We start from the raw sequence: 20573 nt of genomic DNA, 5'->3' as shown, positions 1-20573 counted from the left end.
TGAATAATTAATTTTATCAGCAGTATATTTTGCTTTTTCACATGAATGATTTTAGACGCTTTGGTTAGTCTTTAACAAGTTTACTTGTCATATAATTTGTCTTAAGTAGCCTGTATTTTATTTAAATGGTAATTGTTTCTGCTTCTAAGTACATCTGGAGTAAGGTTATGGCACTCTGCAGTAGTTGATTTTGAGACTAGAAGGGTAATGTTATTTTGTACAGTTATCCCAAATATGTCATCTTTTTTACTTTGGAATGCACCATTTTCTGCCTTCAGCTTTGTGAAGGTTGCACCACAGTAGTGGAGGGGGTTTGTTTGGAGTACAAGACTTCTGTTCTTCAACTTTAATTGAAAGCAAATGTCACATTCATGATCAATGTGATTTGAAGATTAATTTGACTCCAAAGGGAAGTCAACTGAATTGAGTTCACCCATTTAACGTGATGCGATGGTACTGATTGCAGGGTCAAGTTTTAAACTGAGATAAAAATGAGCATTATATGTGAGCTGTTCAATAAGTCCATAGGAAAAATAGAAAACAAATTATATTGGCTTATTTTTTATTTTTCATCATTATCTCCTTTGAGGCCAATACACTGTTCCCAGTGTTTCTCAAACTTTATTAAGCCATACAAACAGTGACATTTGGGAAGGTCCCTAAAATAGACATGTGTTTGCAATGACCTGCTTGTTCAACGTGAATCATTATCTGTCACGCCTTTATTTTTTCAAGTAAAGAAATAAGAAAAAGTCACTTCGGGGCAAATCTAGTGAATACAGTGGATGTTGTTAATTCAAACTTTTTCTCTGGAGTACACGAGTGTATCAATATTTCATCCACAGATATGCGTGTATTGATGCAAACACTCTTCGGGAATGTAACGGAAAAGTGTCAAACCAAACTCTGCATGGACCACATGATTATTTTTATTCTTCACGAAGAGCAAATCCATTTGGCCGAGATTGTTTTGTAGAATTGAAACCACCATACCTTGTGCTATATCTCTGGCCTCAACTATTTAATGAACTTCATTCTTCAAGCACTGAAAACTATATGATGGATTTTGTCAATCATTTTAGAGGAAGTCTTCCACTGAATGTCCCGACAGATACTCATCTTTTGTGGCCATGTGGCCACATTTAAACTCATCTACCCAACAGTTGCAAACAAAGAAGCAGATTAGCTATGAACTTCATCCAGCTTGGCTCTTTCGGTGTTAAGCCTTTTCAGTAAAGTGTTTAATCACTGCCCGAAACTAATTTTTTCAGTTTTCTAAATTAACCAATGTGTTTTCTTCAATCGACTATGAACATGAAACCACGTGATGGGTATTGCTGACTTAAACTTTGACAGCAGTCTAGTAAGGGATGAGGCTTACTACAAGCAAATCTTTTCCTATACTGAGCATTACCCCTAGGATTTTCTAAGGAGTTATTGAATGACCCACATACTTAATATATATCTATTACACTTACCTTTTGTTATTACTGTACTCTTTAAATTATGCACATTTCTCCTATGCTGACCTGACACACAACCTCCAGGGAGGTGGCAAAAAAGGAATTCTCACAATCAAGAAAATCTTGAAAAATAGAAAAGTTTGGTAAATCTCAGGGAAAATTATGAAAATTCACCAATAATCTTTGATGTTTATTTGATCTGACATGAGCCATCCCCTAATTTTCATTGCCCCCATTAATTTCCTATTTCATTGATTTTCCTTTCCATTTGTTCTGTTCTAAATCCCTGGAACCACTGAGCAGCTGCTTGATTCTTTGTAAAGGGGAATCAGGAAAAATATATGAGGAAATCTCGATAATCTTTATTTTGGTGCTTCTAATCGTTCTCCAGAATCTGCTAATCTGCCTCAAAATTGCTTGCTAAAGATGTCACTTCCTTCCTTTTTTTCCCTCTCATTGCTTCTTACTGAACAACCTCTTCCCACCTATGCTTGCTATGGTTTATCTTTTGGGCTAAGGGAATTATTCTTCCATTCACTCCCTCCAATTCTACATAGAGGGAATCTTTTCCTTTAAGAGCCACTACCCTCTTTGCTTCCACTTATATGGAACTTCATCCTTCACTCCCTTACACAATCATCCAACTTGCTTTTAGTGTACTTAAAATGGTGCCACCAACTGCAAATTTCACATTGGTCAGTATTTCTCAATATTTTTCAGCAAACCATATATTTAAAATCACATGCTCTTTCTTTGCACATTGCCACTCACCTTGGTGCCTTGTGAAGCTAGGTGAACCTGAGATGTAAACTAGTGTTTAAAAAATTTTATTTTTCACTTTTTATTAATATTTCTGTGAGTATAGCTGTGCTTTAAAAAAGTAAATGTGCTGCTAATCAACCCTGCACAAAATAGAGATTAAAAAACTTTGATTCAATAAAGATTTGTGATGTAGTTACCATTATTATGTGGGTGAAATTGGATCGGTGCCTTTTGATACCACTTTTCCATATTATTTTCATCACTCGCTGCAAAGAGGAATACATTGTTATTCTGTCATTCAGTAATTGGCGTTAATAAGAACTCTTTGTTTTGTTTGATTCAAAGGTATTAGGATGGCCTGGATGTAATTTTAAGTTCATAAAAGTGTTATTTCATGGGGGCCTGCATCATGAGGATTGGGAGAAATCAGTTGTAAGCATGAGTGAATGTGTACTTGGTAGGTGGTGGTGGTTGCTGCCCCAGCTCCACCACCAGACCAAGGTGGTGCACAGCAGTTGACTCAGCCTGTGGCTGAAGTGGTGCAGTCCCAGGAAGTGGGCACACAGAAGGATGACAGTGTGGTTGCTGGCATCCAAGGGGTTGGTGGCCCAAGTGCTGCAGCGGCAGCCGCTGCTGCTGCAGCTATCATGGCTATCAAGAATGAGGCCAAGCCAACTACGAGTGGATGCAAGGAAGTGGGAAGACAGATTGCAATAATGGGGTAAGAGTTGTATCTCTCTCACGAAAGTGGTTTTTAAAATATTTTATGTTGTGGTTAGTAAGAGTATTTTTTTGGGCAAGGACACCCTGTATTTGCTTTATTTTTTGAGTTGCTAGTAATGAAATAATAGGTCAATGAAATGGGAGATAAAAAGCTTAAAATGAGAAATGAATCTAGGTAATGGAAGGCCTGATCATCTGATTATACCATCTTTGTTCAAATCTAAATGGATTAAATAATATTTTTTGATTAAATTTTGGATGCCTAGTTGAATTATGAAATTTATGCCATGAATATGAGAGTAAACTCTGTTCTCACCTATTTTAACACCTGTTTAATAATACCAGAAAAATAATATTTTTGTGCTCTAATGATTTTTCCCATTGTCCATTTGAAATATGTCCGCCTCTCTCCTTATAATCATCTTTCTACTGGCTTTGATTATTTTGAAATTAATCCTGGTACAACATGCCATTTTGACTTAATGCAGATCAATAATAACATACAGAAGTTACAGTATCAAATATGTAATTGCACCCTTGTGATAACTTTCATTTTAGAAAGGTAGATCCTAGAACAATGAATTTTCAGCGTGGAAGTTCATCTGTTATTAGTCCAAGCTGAAAGCTTTAAAAAAATTTAGTATTTTTTGACACTGTAAATCTCATTACGGAATTCATGATCTCATTGTGTAAAATGTACATTAATTGCATCTTTCTTGGTTGTGAATCTGTATTAGATTTATTAATCGTGAATTCTATTTTGCCATTTCAAATCTCTTGATGGAAAATGAAAATCAAGCTCACTAATGGGTTTAATACTGCTGGTGAAGACTATGCCCCTTGAGTGAACATTCTAAACTTTGTATATTTTGCTTTATAAATATAATATAATATAATATTTATAATGAATCGGTTCCATAAAGTTACGCCAGAAACCATTAATTATATTTTGCTTTTTTAAAGTTAAATGGGTTATCTAGACCCTAATCATGACTTCCACAAGGTTTTCAAAAAATAAGCCAATCAGGGGGTTCAGTCCCAAGGCCGATAGGAATCAACTTTGAAGGTGACTTGAACTGTCTCCTACTAAAAGCTATGCTCGGTGGATACTGATTACTGGACTTGGGGCGAAATTCACCAACCAACCTCTTACAGCAGATGAGCACTGGGAAAAGATAGCTCTTATAAAATCTAAGCATGAAATATTCTTATGATTTCATGACAGGCCATACACACATATAGTGGGCTCTCATTAGTATATTTTTGAAGGGACTCTGAATTCTGAATGAACTAACCAGTAAAACCTGCAAATGTATGAAAAATTTATTGTAATGCAGGTAGCTCTATTTTAGGATGGATAATTTCATTTATGACACAGTAACTTGCTACTGTTCATTCCATAGCTTCCTGGTGATAGCATTTAGCAAAATCTTTTGTTTCGTCTATGTTTTGAAATGTTAACAATGAAATGAAAGTGAAAAAATTTTGTATAGTTGCTTCACCATGCTCACAGAATTGATACTTAATAAGTCAGTGATAACTGCACTTAGAAATGGTGCAGACTGTTAATTTCTTTTTTACTTTGTTCTGCACAATAATTAACTGAGTCACATAGTTTGTTAATTTTTATCCATTATGAGAAGCATTAATCTTAATCGAGTCCATGGCTTGTATGTCTTAATCTCAACTCGTGTCTTGGGTGTCTCATGAACTACTATTATACATGTAACAATAAAATTGTTTCTTAAAATGCAATAATTATAAAATTAAAAGATGCTTTTTTTACTATTTTATTTTTTTTAATGAAACAGAAACAATGTTAACAGAGACAGGAAATTCTAAGAAGTAATGGAACTCCCCCACGTGTCCTTTCTCTGTTTCATTCACTTCCCAGAAAAGTTGATTCTATTCTTCGGCCACAATTTGCTATTTAGCTGAATATTTCTCCCTGGTTATTATACCAATGTTTGTCTTGCTTCTAATAGCACAAAATTTGTGATATTTAGATAACATGGCCTGCGATATATTAAAAACAAAATCACTCTAAATGTCTTGAGATGATATCACAATATAAAATAGGACATTTTTTGTTTGAAGTTAGTATGTTCAAAGTTTTGGCAACTCTTCACTTGTATGAAATATTTTTTAAAATAATTTTAATCTTTTAATGAAGGACCTTATCTTGCATATGTTTTTCATTGATGTCAAGGCTGATTAGTGTACTTATGCATAGATGAATTTAAATTTTTGTTTATCATCAAGCATACAAAAGAGGTAACCAAATACGTGCCAACGGTAATCATTTGCTGGTTTTGGGGCTGGGACCTAAAGAAATGGGAATTCAAACAAGGAAAATTCACTTTCAAGCAATGTCCTAATGAGAGTCCAATTTGGCTGGAAATGAGAAAATAAAACTGAAAAACTTGAACATAAATGCTTCAGTATAAATAAAATTTTTGTTTTATCGATGTAGTGCTCCCCAGGATGTTTAAAATATATTGTCCATACTTTCATCAAAATCATTATTAGATGAAATCACATTTTGTATACCTAAGTCTTTCTTTGAAGAGTGAAATATATTATTTGGTATGGCATAAACTTAGCTGAGTATTCCCAAATTAGGAAGCTTTAATAATTCCTCCTCTAATAATTCCAAAATTAAGAGTCGTTATCCATTTACTATTTTTTTATGGAAGAACGAATATGGTATAATCACATGAATGTTAGTTTTCTTATTTTTTTTTGCAGTAATACAGGGTAAAGCTGCTTGTGTACTCCCTTGACCCAACATATATCTCATACTAACCATGTGCAATCTACTTGTAATCATAACTGGAGAAATCCTTGGTCAATGTTTTGGGCAAAGACTTGAAATCATGAAATTATCCATAAAAATTTGAATTTTATCCCTTGGTATACGACTATTGGGATTTAGAAGAAAAGTGTTCTCAAAATCTACAGGAAGTGATTGTATTATGGATATTTTCATGAGGTATAATATTAATGTGGGTTCAAAATGCTATTAGATCTTACAGTTTGGAACATTAAGCCTATTTTGCCAGTTTCAATGGTTGTAGGGTAGTATCCTCGTTTCTCATTCTCAAATTCATGGGAGGTAATCCAGCCAAAGAGGGTTGTTTTCTGATTCTATGTCATGGATATTTTTATGCATCTATTTTAGTTAGTGATGCATAAGGCTCTTCTAGACTTCATCTTTTTAATAGAAAGAGGAAAAGGAGCTAAAAGAAATCACTTTGTTTTGAGAAATTTATATAAATTCAATTTTTTTATTCCTTGAATTTCTCATGAATTGTTTGAATGATCAAACAGTCAGTTGGCAGTCAAGGTGTAGAATGGAGAAAGGGAGTAAGAGGTAGGCTAAAAGTATTCTTAGTTGGGGGCAAACCCTGAATTCTTTTAAGACACCTACTTGCTTTGCAATTTTGGTCATAATAAATTGGTTTTAGTGATTGGAGAAGTGCAAATGTCAGATCACTTGCAGATTGACTGGCCTCATATAAATTTCAAAGGTAGGGTCCTTCAGGTTGAGAAAATTATTTCTTAGCCTATTTCAGATTGGTAGCAAATCATTTTAATGGTTATTGCATGTGTCAAGATTTGAGTAGCTCAGCTAGTTGGCTTTGGTATTGTAAACTTACCTTAAACATACTACCACAGGGTGTATAAATACTAGGAAAAGTTAGAATTGTATGGGAGAATTTTTTTAAATGTAAGATAATTATTCATTTTCTGTCTCACCCTATATGTATTACATTATTTTTCTTATTCAGTCCTAATATGTACATTCTATTCATACGTTACTATACTTTAACTATTCACATTCAGCAGATGTAATGAATGAGTAAAATGGTTGTGCATAATTTTTTTTGATTACTTAAAATTTCCCTGTTTGATAGAGAAGAAAAAGAATACTAGGGTGAATAACTATGCGAAGGAATATGTCACACAGAATGACTTTTTGTTAGCAAGGTAATTCTGGTTGGCTTAGGCCATAAGTTGCAATATGAATAGTGATGAAGTAACTAATTTTATCCCATAATTCAGAAGTTCATTCTTCCTCCCAAGTCCCAGGTACAAAAATTCTGTACCTGGAATGAAGTTAAATTTTCAGGAAATAATATAAAAGAATTGATATATTAAAAAAAAAGTTTTGTTGTCAGATGCATCGTAATACAATGGAACTTAACAAGTCTGTACATATATTTGAAAAGAATATATAAAAATGAAAGGAGACCTTCTGGGTTGTTTTCAACTTTTTGAAAGTTATTTATTTGTATTTAGAATATTTTTAGGTAATCACTTAAATAAAAAAAATGTCTACTGGAACAGTTCCTTATATGCAGCTTTTTGCACTTTATTTATTTACAATAGATGAGCAGAAAATATTTTTTGAATTGAGAGTCGCAGGAAAAGTGACTCATCTGTTTAAATTTAAAAGTATGTGAATATGAAAAATTGGAGGAAAAATCTGCACATTATATTTAGAATTCTGTCCCTGGTAAATACCATTTGATAGTTTTCCGAGATAGTTGATTCTGCTCTGTTTTGCTCGTTGCCGAAATTCCAAGGACATTGTTAGAAGGCTGTCCTTGTATGTTACTCATGGGCCTCATTTCTTTTAGATACTGGTGATGGTTCTCCTTAGTTTTGTAATCAAGAAAGATGCCTTTTATAGTATAGTGGTAATAAATTATTTAGTAATTGGATCAATTTTCTGATGGTGTTTTTTTAGATATGGGGAATGTAAGGATGGAAAGAATGCACTCGTTGTAATATTATTTGTTAATATATGCGATACTGCTCTAAATTTCATATGATTGTTCATGAGCACTTACATGTTAGCCTGGGAATATTTTTCTCTGCTGTTATTTTTTTGTAATTGAATTGTTCTTTCGTGATTTTCTTTTCAAAGCATGATGGAACAGTTAGTGAGGGTTAAACGGTGGTTTAGGGAGTTGATTTTTAAATCTCTTCAGAACTTAGGATTATGCAATAAAATTATTGCATGAATAGGAAGTATAACAGCCAAAAATATTTTTTATGAGAGTACTGTATTGTTCCATCATTTGTTTGCTGGAGAAACTCTGAAAAATATACCGTGATTGACAAATATTCGAAGGAAAAACATTTTACTTGCTGTATCTTCTTGAGTTAAAAAAATACTGAGCCAATGATAGATTGCTAGGAATCTACTTCTCTTCTTGACTATTTGCATTGATCATGCATGCCTCTAGGAGTTCTATTTGAAAATACAATACACACTCGCAAGGAAACGAAGCCATTAAATGCTTCATTATCTCTTTGAGGGTGGATTTTGAGTGGATTGATTTTTGTTTAGATTTAATGAATGGATTGTTAGCATATATGAGGTGTGGATTTTCAATTTACTTGAAATTTGGACAATGGTATTTGGCACTCACACGCAAATGTTTAGCTCTTCTTCATTCTTTAAATGGGTATGATGATAAAATCTTTGGGAGTTCTCTCTTAACAGTATTTTTGCCTGAAAATTTTAGTGATAGAAATGTTTTGTAGATATTTACTGCACAGAATTATGTCTAATCCAAGTTTGAAAGCACCTATTATTAGATATACATTATATGGTGAATTTGGAAACTTTGCTTTGTGATTTTTGAGTTTTTATTATAATTTTTTATAGCTAGTTGAAAAAGAGAATTTGATGATTGTATGTTGCTAAAATTGGTCCCATTTTTTCCAGGAAATGTTTGTATAACTAGGTTTTTAGTGTGTATTGTGATATCTCTATGAATCAGTGGTAAATTGTGACTTTGTGATCTTGAACTGATATATTTTGAAACTATGTACTTTGACATTTAATATTGCTTATGATTGGTGTACATTCATGATTTTATGTGCCTTGAATTGCTCAGTGAGACATACCTACATCTTTCAAATTATATGAGACTTATGCTTTCAGGTTTCATTTTCAGGATAATATTGTCTTTGAATTGAATTTATTTTACTTAAAAACATTAAATTTGTTTTCTGAGAAAGATTTATATATTTTATTCCTAAAAATTACAAAATTTAAAATTTTAAAGGATCACTTTTTTAAAAAAAGCTGAGAAATGTAAATAAATTTAAAAATAAGCATTCCTTTTAAATAATCTCTGCATAGAAACATGAAATGTTTATTTTGCTAAACTTTCTGTGATATAGTTTTTCAGTCATTAATTGCAAACCTGAAAGGTGCAACAATTATTATTTTATAGATATTTGGCATCTTGATCTCTGCAGTCTCAAAGTTCAGTGTGCATGCTTTTCAGTTTTTTTGCCACCATAGATTCTGACATTTCTTTGAGATTATCAATTTAAATTTTGGCATTAAAAAAATCTCACCTAAGAAAATTTAAGTTTTTGATAGCTCTAGGTGTTTCTTGTTCCAATAATTCACTCTCCATGCAATTATGGTGTTTCATATAAAACATATGACATGCTTCTTGAGATTTCTGAGTATTTTTATTGTTCTTATGCCCATTTTGATGTTTTTGCTCTGTAATGCTTGGTTTATATTTCAGAAAAATTATCATTGATTCAGTTCAAAATTAAAAGACTCCTAGTATTCCATGCTTTGGGGTTGTTTTCAATACATTAATTCATTTTTGAAATATTTGTTAAAAAATCACATGCACATTACATTTGATTCCTTTGCTAGTGCAGTTTAATGAGCATTTTGCTCTGTCAAAATCACATGTGTATTATTATTACACATTCAAGTTCTGTACAATGAAAACAGTTATGATTTGTGATTCATAATTTTGCACTTTATTTGAAATTTAAATATTCAAATCCAATTGCCATTTTATAGTTTTTTGAATGTCTTATACACTTGTATGCATTTATGAATGTGGTCATAGTTTAACAAATTAATCCAAATACTGGAAAGAAAATTAATGCAAAGGAACATATTTTAGAAAACCCTTATGTATTTGGATGTTTTTTTTTCTGATTGTGTGTTGCATTTAGTTTATTTTACTTGTATTGCCTAATGCCTCTTATTGGCATTAGTCTTGATGTTAATTTTTTTGGATTTGGATAATTGATGATGTGTGACATATTTGGGTACTTAAGAAATTATGAAACACAGAATTATGATAATAATTTCACGTGGCTTATTTTTGTTTGTCAGTCATTAATTCAGAGAGTTGACAGTTAAAGTTAGTTTGAATTAAGTTTATAGTTGTTGCATTAAATTAAAATGTTATTCACAGTTGTCAACTTTCAATTTGCTTGTGCCACAATTATGCTAATTCATTTTGTCGCCAGAGAATGTTATAATCTAGCAAGAATAGTAAAGCAATGTCTTTCAAGTGAAATGATTGAACAATTTAAATGGCTAATGAGGTTGCAAATAATGTACTTTCAAAATGAATGTTTAATTTTATTTTCATTTCAGGGATCTAAGTGAAGTATTTAAATAAATCTATTGAACCAAAGTTAACTATTTCTCCACAAGTTAGCAAATTGTCAATTATAGAAGAATTATACTTAAAAACAAACCATATTACTTCTCACTACATTTATCCACCTGACACATAACTTTTGTGATATATCACCGGTAACATTGGCATCATCTGTTTTATCAGTAGACCCACTTTTACCAATATTCAAATATTTCAAGGGTGTGGTTAATCCATCAGGTTTTGTTGTTGAATTCTGTTGTTTAGAGGGATTCTCTACCACAATCAAAAGCAAAATTTAGTGTAATGTGGCATTTGAGACATGTAAACCCATGCAGTATTTTAACCTCTATTTTTGTGCTTTCTTAATCACCAATGACCTTAACAGGTGAATAGGAAGCATCATATGTAAAAAAAGTAAATTAATGGAATCCTATTTGAATAAATACATCACAGAATGCCCACGGAAATTAGCTCTCCTATTCCTTGGCAACTTCTATTAGCAATAATAATGCATTATTAATTATTTTATCCATGATATTATCCCGTTTATTGGATCTATCTCTATACATTTAGTGAATTCATTTTTTTAAATTTAATATGTGCAAGTTTAACTTAAGAAAAATGAGCTAATTTTCTTTTGTGAACTTCAATAGTGTTGATGCAAGGTTCAGTCGACCGTGTTCTCAGGTATGCGTTAAGTATATGGTTCGCAGAAGAAACACATTTAAGCAGATAACGTATTGCCTTGTTGGAGTATTAGGTTATTACAGTTGATAGTTTTCTATGTGAAATGATATGGTTAATGAAAATTGAATTTCACTAGATTTGATCGGAGGTAGCAATATTCTGTAAACAAATAATATATACCAAGTTAGCAAATGTTAATAGATGAGTAATGCAATCTCCTATGTGGTCTTCAACATTCATTATATTGTTGCATATTTGTGTCTAACATTTCATCATCATCAGTATTTTAAAATTTATGATAATGTCCTGGCTTTCCCGGGCATCCAAAATTTTACATGAATATTCAGTAGGCTTCTCTTCAGATTCTGACGATCCATTTCCCATCGCGGGAACACTATCAGCTAATTCTTCTTTGGTTAATGTTGTAAACCCAGATCACCTTCATCGATTTAAAGCCAGTCCTCAACATTTTAGTCCAGGATATTTCCCCTGCAGACTGCAAAAGTTCCTCATAATCTTCAGATTCAAATCATGTTGAAGTGAAATCAACCTCCTCTTTAAACATTATTCCATGACTTGGCAATGGTGGATTGGTTTCACCTACTTTCAGCCCCTTCAGCATACATACTTCAAATTATAGGTTTTCATATTCATTAATGTTCTCTGTCCTCAGCTGTCTTCAATCTCACTTGGCTCTAGCTCTTCTAAAACTTCCTTCCAAAATTTTCACTTGTACAGCTTCATGCAAAGCAATGATAACTCCTTGATCCATCAGCTGAAAAAACATTGTCTTGGGGGGCAAGGCAAGGCACCAAATCTTACCATCCATGTTGGGCAGATTTCCAATGTCTGACGGAAAGAGGTATTGTCCAAAATGTAAAGTTCTTTTAATTCATCCTTTGATGTTCCCATAACATCATCTTGATATTTTACAACTTCTGGAACGAAGTTATTGTGGAACCAGTCAATTGTGATAACTCCGTGAACCATGGATTTACTAAATAAACCTGTAAAATACAGCAAGTTCATTCATTATTTTTGTCAGAGCTCAAGGTTGTCAAAATCCCCCCCACAACACTTTGTAACGGGTGGGTACCATCTGCATTAGACCACTGAGGTTATAGAGTATATGCCCTTCCATAGTTCATTTTTCATCCAGGAGCCTTTCATTCACTTGATAAAACTTGCGTGTTTTCTGGCAAAGCTCTCCAGTACAAGACTGTTTCATCTGCTTTGTACAGCTAACATAATCATAATTCAGCTATCGGTGCATGCAATTTTATTATAAATGAAAGGCTCAACTGCATCACTATCAGTGCTTATGACTTTGCCAGGCAAACTTTTGTGCTGCATCTTGAATTTCAGTGCCACAAATTGCTACTCCTCTTGATCGCTTCTTTGTGTTCTACCAAGGAATGGCGTTTTCCAGCTTTTCATTTAGCATTAACATAAGTGTTTACTGAGGCTTCCTGTATATATTCTGAACAATGACATCAAATTTGTGAGCAAATATCTTGATTTTATCCTTCTTTTTTGAATGGGACAGTCTTTTCAGCCATAACTAACTGAAAAACCTAAGTAACAACAGGGACATCAGGTTCCAATTTCTCAAGAACCTTCACCTCGTTTACAGTATGCATAGTTATGTGTGTTCTTTAATAGTGGCACATTTTTGATGATATTTTTGCTGCACTATTCTACTTTGAGAAGGACTCAAAATAATTATGCCTTTCAGAAGTTACTAAAGCTTATAGAAAGAACTGGCCATCTATCGTAAACAAATGTAAGAAGACTGCGTAACATACAGCACTTGGCTCAATAAGTGAATTATTTACTTCATGTGGTGCTGTTATTTTATAATTTACAATACTACTGGAAAAATAATGAATTATTTAAGTATGGTTTTCATTCATGCCCGGAGAAATATGCTAGCAGAAGGGATTTTTCAGAATAAGTACTAGAGTGCAGTTATCTTGAGACCGCGTGAGAAATCACCTACACAGAGCATGAATTAGCAAGGTTTTACTGCATGTACCAGGTTCAGCACAAAAATCCTGACATTAAACGATTTTTCCAAATATTTTTAAATGACAAAAATGAAAATATTTACAAAAATTTTATACTAAATTGTTTGCCTGGCCGTAAACAACATATTTATTCACAACCTCCACTTGAATGATGACCTCCATTAACGGTCTGAAGCATTTGCAGGCCCATTTTAACTTGCCACGGCCCATATCAGTGAATGTCGTTTCAATAATAGCTCTCACTGATTCAACATTTGGATGGCTGGACTCTTTGGTGATTCTTTCCACCAAGCCTCACACATAGTAGTCTAGCGGATTCAAATCTGGGCTGCTGGGAGGCCAGAAATCTTTGGACCAAACATATTGGATGGTGTGCAACAACCAATTTTGGGCCTAATGACTTGTGTTGGCTGGTGTACTGTCCTGCTAGAAAATGTCCATCCAAATGACACAGTTTCCATCCACAGCTTCACCGCATTTGTAGAACATGCAAATAAATTTCTTTGTTGATATTTTCCCCTTTAGTTAAAAAAAATTAGTGCATCACCCTCACAGCTCTTAGCATGTGAACATTTGCCAGAAATTCTGTCCTGGAAACAAAATGGGCATCTTCAGGGTCTTGGGCGAGTTGGCAGTCGTTCCTACAGTTGGTTTTAGCATCCATTGTTGAACAAATTGTCAGAAAAAAATTGATTCATCTAGCAGCATTGTTTTTAAAGGAACACAAAAGCAGTTGGTAATGTTCTACTTGCTTTGCCCTGGCAGTTCGGGAAGCATGTTTTATTTTATTGGTATAAGACTGTAGTGGAGGTCCTCCTCATCGATTTAACACATATTCTTTTCACTCGTACTGATGACAATTTTCAAATCGATTACCCTGTATCCTCAAAAATGAGCTCCTGAGTCTGTTGGATGACACAAGCATCCTGACACATTGCTCCTTTGAGTTTTCCTCACCAGTTGCCAAACCATTTTTGGCCTTTTCCGACTTGTTATACTTTGAAATGACCTAATATACCATTAACCTTAGATACTGAACCAATTAATTTCTGAAAATTTGAGAACCAAATTATTTCTGTTGCCAAGCAACTAGCATGTACACTTTCAATAATCGTGGCTCTTCGGTTATACTCTGCACTTGTTCTCAGCTTAACAACCATTTTGAGGTTATGACTTGGAGTACATACATCAAGCTTATTTGGGTGCCAATGGCGACCTCTACATGTATAAAACAGTGGGGGTTTCAAAATTAAATTTTGTGCGGCCACACCCTGTACATGCACATACACACATACGAGCACATTGGGCAGCAACAAAACACAGTACTTATTGAGACACTTGTAAAACTTACGAGAAAATGAAAAAGGACACTCACTGAAATATATTATGTTTTGGCATGGCTGCCAAATTTAAAATATTTTTGTGATAGGCCTTCATTATTTGTTTTCTTAGTGTGTAGAATATTTACTATACATACATGCATTGTATATTCATATAACTTGTTAAACTCCCTCATGCACACCCATTGTAATACCTTATTATACATGATGCCAAAAATATACTCTGCAAATGTTTAGTTATAACTTAGCAAATAGTCTTTAATCATTTATTCAGCTTGCCTTAAAATTATTTTGCATTTATGTTTGAGGTATTATGCTTTAAAATATCTAACTTATTTTTTTCAGTAAATCTTTGTATAGACAATTTGTTAGACAATGTTTATTTTGGTATATATTTTTTTCCTGGTGTAAATGTGATGGTGATTATATTATATAGGAATATCAATTTTGAGCTCCCATTGTTTTCTTTTACTTTGCAATCCTTGATTTTATTAATGGTCTTTTATTATTTTAAATAATAAGTAAATCTTTGGTAAATATTTAAAAATGTGGGTGACATAATTATGTATATTTTTCTTGTGAGTGAGTGCCATTGAGTTTGATCCAATACTATCGTTTATGGGACAGGTTAAACTAATTTTAGAAAATATATAAAACAAGGCATGTCCTATGGGATAAATGATATCTCATTAGTGCATACTTGTAAGGCTTGGTGTAATATTTAACTATTTGTTTTGTGAGGTGATAGTGATTAGGGTAGCTCTACAAATTTGTAGTTATTTCTATGAATTGTTGAATTACTGTGGGTGTTGGTAGTGAAATTTTGGTTGCATGTTAATGAATTATGGATTTTAAAATATTAAATGGTTAATGTTTGGTATTTCATAAGGCTTAGTTTAAGTGAATGCTTTAATACTCTTTCTATATGTATACTTTCTTTCTCATTTACAGGTTTCCTGGTCAGGATATTAAGGGACATGTGACCGCTGAAGGTCTAGTTAAAGCTGGTGTCGTTGGTGACCAAGAATTGGCTAAAAATCTTGGAGTTGAAATGGTGCAAAACATGTATAAGGTGAATGTGGATGATATAAATCAGTTACTGGCATATCATGAGGTGTTTGGGAAACTTCAGAATGAAATGGCATTAAGTGCAAATCCAGCCCTGGCATGTCAGACTAAACCAGCAGAAGGCACGGGTAATGCCACGCCCACCACAACCACTGCCGGTGCTGCTGCAGTGGTTGCCACTGGCACCCATGTATGTGACATATGTGGGAAGATATTCCCATTCCGTTACCAACTAATTGTCCACCGCAGGTACCACACTGAAAAGAAACCTTTTACTTGTCAAGTGTGTGGAAAGGCTTTTGCATGCAATGCTGAATTGGCACGCCATGGCAAATGTCACCTGGGCGGTAGCCTTTATACCTGTGGAGTATGTTTTCATGTTTTTGCCAGTGCCAGTGGACTGGAACGCCATTCCAAACGCCATGCCGGGGACAAGCCCTATGTTTGCACTGTGTGTGGTAAGTCCTTTGCGAGAAAGGAGCACTTGGACAACCACACCCGATGCCACACTGGGGAGACGCCGTATCGTTGCCAATACTGCGCAAAGACCTTCACGCGCAAGGAGCACATGGTGAACCATGTGCGGAAGCACACCGGTGAGACTCCCCATCGTTGTGACATTTGTAAGAAATCATTCACACGCAAAGAGCACTTCATGAATCATGTCATGTGGCATACAGGTGAGACCCCGCATGCTTGCCAGATGTGCGGGAAGAAGTACACTCGGAAGGAGCACCTGAACAACCACATGAGGAGCCACACCAACGACACGCCCTTCCGCTGCGAGATCTGCGGGAAGTCCTTCACCCGGAAGGAGCACTTCACGAACCACATTATGTGGCACACCGGGGAGACGCCGCACCGCTGTGACTTCTGCTCCAAGACCTTCACGCGCAAGGAGCACCTGCTGAACCACGTCCGCCAACATACGGGTGAGTCCCCCCACCGATGTGGCTACTGCGCCAAGTCCTTCACTCGCAAGGAGCATCTCATCAACCATGTACGCCAACACACAGGCGAGACCCCCTTCCGGTGCCAGTACTGCCCCAAGGCGTTCACCCGCAAGGACCACCTGGTGAACCACGTGCGCCAGCACACTGGGGAGTCGCCGCACAAGTGCCAGTACTGCACCAAGACGTTCACCCGGAAGGAGCACCTGACCAACCACGTGCGCCAGCACACGGGTGAGTCCCCCCACCGCTGCCACTACTGCTCCAAGACTTTCACACGCAAGGAACACCTTGTGAATCACGTTCGCATCCACACAGGGGAGTCTCCACATCGCTGTGAGTACTGCAACAAGACGTTCACGCGCAAGGAGCACCTGACCAACCACATGCGCCAGCACACAGGCGAGACCCCCCACTGCTGCAACGTGTGCTCCAAGCCATTCACGCGGAAGGAGCACCTGATCAACCACATGCGCTGCCATTCAGGAGAGCGTCCCTTCAGCTGTGGGGAGTGCGGCAAGTCCTTCCCGCTCAAGGGGAACCTGCTGTTCCACCAGAGGTCACACTCGCGTGAGCGCCCCTACAACTGTGACGTCTGTGGCAAGGACTTTATGTGTAAGGGGCATCTAGTGAGTCACAAACGCAGCCACTCGGGTGACCGCCCCTATAGTTGTGGGGATTGTGGGAAGTCCTTTGTTGAGAAGGGCAACATGCTGCGCCACATGCGCAAGCACACAGAGAACAATATTTCAATTCCTGCTGCGAATGGCGTGTTGGCCACTTATTGATTTGTGGGGGTTTGTCTCTGGAGTGTGATCATGCAGTACTTTTTTAATTTCACTCTCTCTATCTTTTCAAGTTATCTTAATGTGAGCATACTGATGACCCCCATCTTCCCCCATCCCTCCATCCACTGAGGAATTTTTAACTGAGCCCTTTTGGTTTGCCAGTGTTGCATCAACATTGAGACCAGTAGATTCAGATCTTTTGGAGCTCTCCTAGTGGGTGTATACACTGAACACTTGAGCTAACTACATTTGTGGGGTTGTGCTTTTGAATGCAAAGGACCACCGTGAGGTGATAAATGCGTTAACGTAAAATGCAGAATGTGTAGATGTCACATTGCTATATTCCATGTTTATGTATAAATTCAAGATTGTGCTTCTCATGATGATTTGCTTAGTCTTACCGTGTGTTTGTGGGGAAATTTATATAATCAGTTTTGTAGTTAATATATATATATATCAGTGAAATGATTGTTCACACATATACATATAAATCTTTAAATATATATATATATATAAATACAAACTATATAGTTCTGCTTTTAACCATTGAAGAAAATGGTGCATAGTTATACACTTTACTTATGTTTATTAAAATGGATTATTAAGCAGAAGGTAACTTTTGTGCATATTCAATGTGGGGATTGATTGCAATTGCTTTATAATAATAGTAAGACTTATATTTTTTATATATTTGATAAATTTAAATAGTAAAAACCAATTCAAGTTGCCATCATATATTAATTTCTGATGTAATTGTTGGATTTATTTAAAATAATAATGATACATGTATATGCTTTTAACAACTTTGGATGGCAGAGACAAACATAAATTTTATGAGGCCTACTAGTTTTTCCTATTTGCTTTAATTTGTTCATTTATTCATCGTGTGATCATTAGAATAAGGGAGACAAATGTCCAGTGAAAGATGCAAATGTTTTTTGTAAAAAGCTTCATAAAGAATGGGAATTTGTGGTATTCATTTTGTTTTATGTGAAGCTATATGCAGTGTTGTAAAATGGAACACCAATTTTTTCAGTCACATACAAATCTTAGATAATGAGCTCTTTATTAACAAGTAATGTTGTACTTGAAGTAACATGATCATGTGCCACTGTGGATGGTTTCATCTTTCAACGAGCAAATCATTTGTTTACGATGAATGTAATAACTATGTGCTTAGTGCTGGGTGTGATATTTGAGTATGGTGTTTCCTGTAAGTAGGTATGCATCATGGAAAATGATTATCCTGGAATAACAAAATGCAGTGCTGGAGGTGTTTCCGTTTTTGGAGTCCTGGAATGAGCCATTATAAAGTGCACACACGAGTTACTAGAACTGCTTTAATCATGTAAAAAAATCATGTAAATTCATGTGTTGTTTTCATTCATATGATAAAAGTGAGAAATCATTTTAATTTTTTACATATACTACTGTTCTTTCATTGATGGCTTCATTTTTTTGTAACTTAATACGAACAGTGATGAGTCCAATTTTTATGGTGTAGTTAATTCTGCAAACATGGATCCTAAGTTTTTTCATATAACACCTGTGTCATAATATGTGTGTGATTGTATAATAATATTTTGGCTTTTAACATTCATCTTTAAGGAAACCAGTGCTGATTGTGATTTTGGGTGCTCTCTTGCATATTAGATATTTTCTGCAGTGAAAGTTAAGGCAAGTTACAAATACATTTTTGTCCCCAAAAAAAAAGGATTACACTTCAAGGTATAACTTTTTAATTGTGATATTTTTCACCTTTTATTTAAAATCTACTATATAACGATCAGGTTATGAAATACGAGGATGCATGTACTGTTAAGGTGACTCAAGTGAACTTTCTATATCTATTTCATTAATTGTCATCAATTCCACTTATTTAAGTGAAGTTATTGTGGATTCATCACATTTTTATTGGAGTTTTCTTTTTTCTTTCAGTCAAATTTGTGTCGGGTTTTTTTAAAAATAAAGTTTCTTCTTTCCACTCATGTCCTCAAAAGCCAAAGTGTTAGTCCCTGTTCATCTGCTGCTTGATTTAAGCAATGATTGTTGGTACAAACATTATGAAAGAATTTTTTTAAATCTGTAATTTGTGGAATTATATTGTTTACTGCAATTTCCAAATATTGATAAGTTTTCTACTCTCAAAGTACATGTCAATTGTTTGCCCATTTAATGGAGGTTAACTTCATGAATTGAATCTATGATGCAAAAAGGACAGTGCAGTTTTAGTATGTGACTTTATTAATTGGGTGGATGGCTTTTGTGATTTCAAGGTGAATGAATGTGTCTGTGCCTAATCAGAAAGTTAAATGCCCACTTAAGTGTTTTTCCAGCAAAATTGTGCATTTTGAATATGATGAAGCCTTAGAAAATGCTATAGTTGGTAAAATTTTCTACATATTATTTATTTACTGTTTGAAAAAGTAGCCTGGCTGTAGATGTCAGCTTTGTTTTTATTGTATTTTTATGACAGCTTACATTATTCAGTGTTTATTAAACACCAAAGCTAAGAAAAAATTTATTTCTCCACTGAGTGCTTTTATAGTGCCATGTTTCATGTTCACTTTTTGTTTTATTAGACTTTTTTAACCAGTCATACTGGTACCATAGGCCTTAACCAAGTGAACTCATGACTTGTATTTCTGTGAGGCTTGTTTTAAGGTGGTGGTTGTCTTAAATCCAGTGGAGTGCTTCTTGGATGTAGCTATGTGATGAGACAGTTTTTTTATAGTGGCATATTGTTTCAGCAGAATTTGATGGAAACCATGTTATTTGTGAAAGTCAATGATATATATTGAAGTTGTACAATAGGAAATAGCATAAGAATTGCCAGGAAAACAGTGATATTAAGAGTTGTTATACTCGTTTTGAGTTATTTCTAAGCCATGATTAATTTTTATTAGGCGTTGTACCTGGCACAAATACGTTGTATATGTACCATTTTCTGGAGAGCCATGTGGCAAATACAAATTTTGAATTCCTGTACATGTGAACATTGTCTATGCAGAAAGTTGTAGGTTATTAACTGTGTAGTGTATCAGCTAAATGAATACAGTATTGTGAAAAAATGAATTATTTGTAGTTGAAATCTTTTATTGGAGTAAAAAATATGAAACATGTGAATCATTTATTTTTTTGTGAAATAATCATGTACTTGGTGCCATTATGCCCTTATTATTTCATTAAAAACAAAACGTAATTCCTTCAGTATTAATTATAAACGAAAGATTGTAATTATAAAATATTAGAATTTTTATATACCCACGTTTGCGTATAATTATTGCAACAACGATGTGAAAACTAATTTAACGATACAT

General features: G+C 34.6%; 1 protein-coding gene across 7 annotated transcripts in view; it reads left to right on the top strand.

The window, feature by feature from the left end:
• LOC139691100 (zinc finger protein 271-like) overlaps positions 1-20369 on the top strand; it is a 49456-nt gene extending 29087 nt beyond the window's left edge. For 4 of the 7 annotated variants that reach the window (XM_071588868.1, XM_071588867.1, XM_071588860.1 and 1 more), the window contains 2 exons: positions 2687-2946; positions 15399-20369. In XM_071588868.1, the coding sequence (XP_071444969.1) occupies positions 2687-2946; positions 15399-17253 (2115 nt within the window). In that variant the 3' untranslated portion in view covers positions 17254-20369. The remainder of the gene's footprint in view (positions 1-2686; positions 2947-15398) is intronic. The other 3 variants (XM_071588861.1, XM_071588862.1, XM_071588863.1) reach the window with 3 other exon arrangements.
• Positions 20370-20573: the final 204 nt, after the last annotated feature.

This window comes from Hetaerina americana, unplaced genomic scaffold (genome assembly GCF_022747635.1).
Source record: "Hetaerina americana unplaced genomic scaffold, ioHetAmer1.1.p SCAF_3, whole genome shotgun sequence".
NCBI classification, from domain to species: Eukaryota; Metazoa; Arthropoda; class Insecta; order Odonata; family Calopterygidae; genus Hetaerina; species Hetaerina americana.
This window is presented reverse-complemented; position numbering and strand designations above follow the sequence as displayed.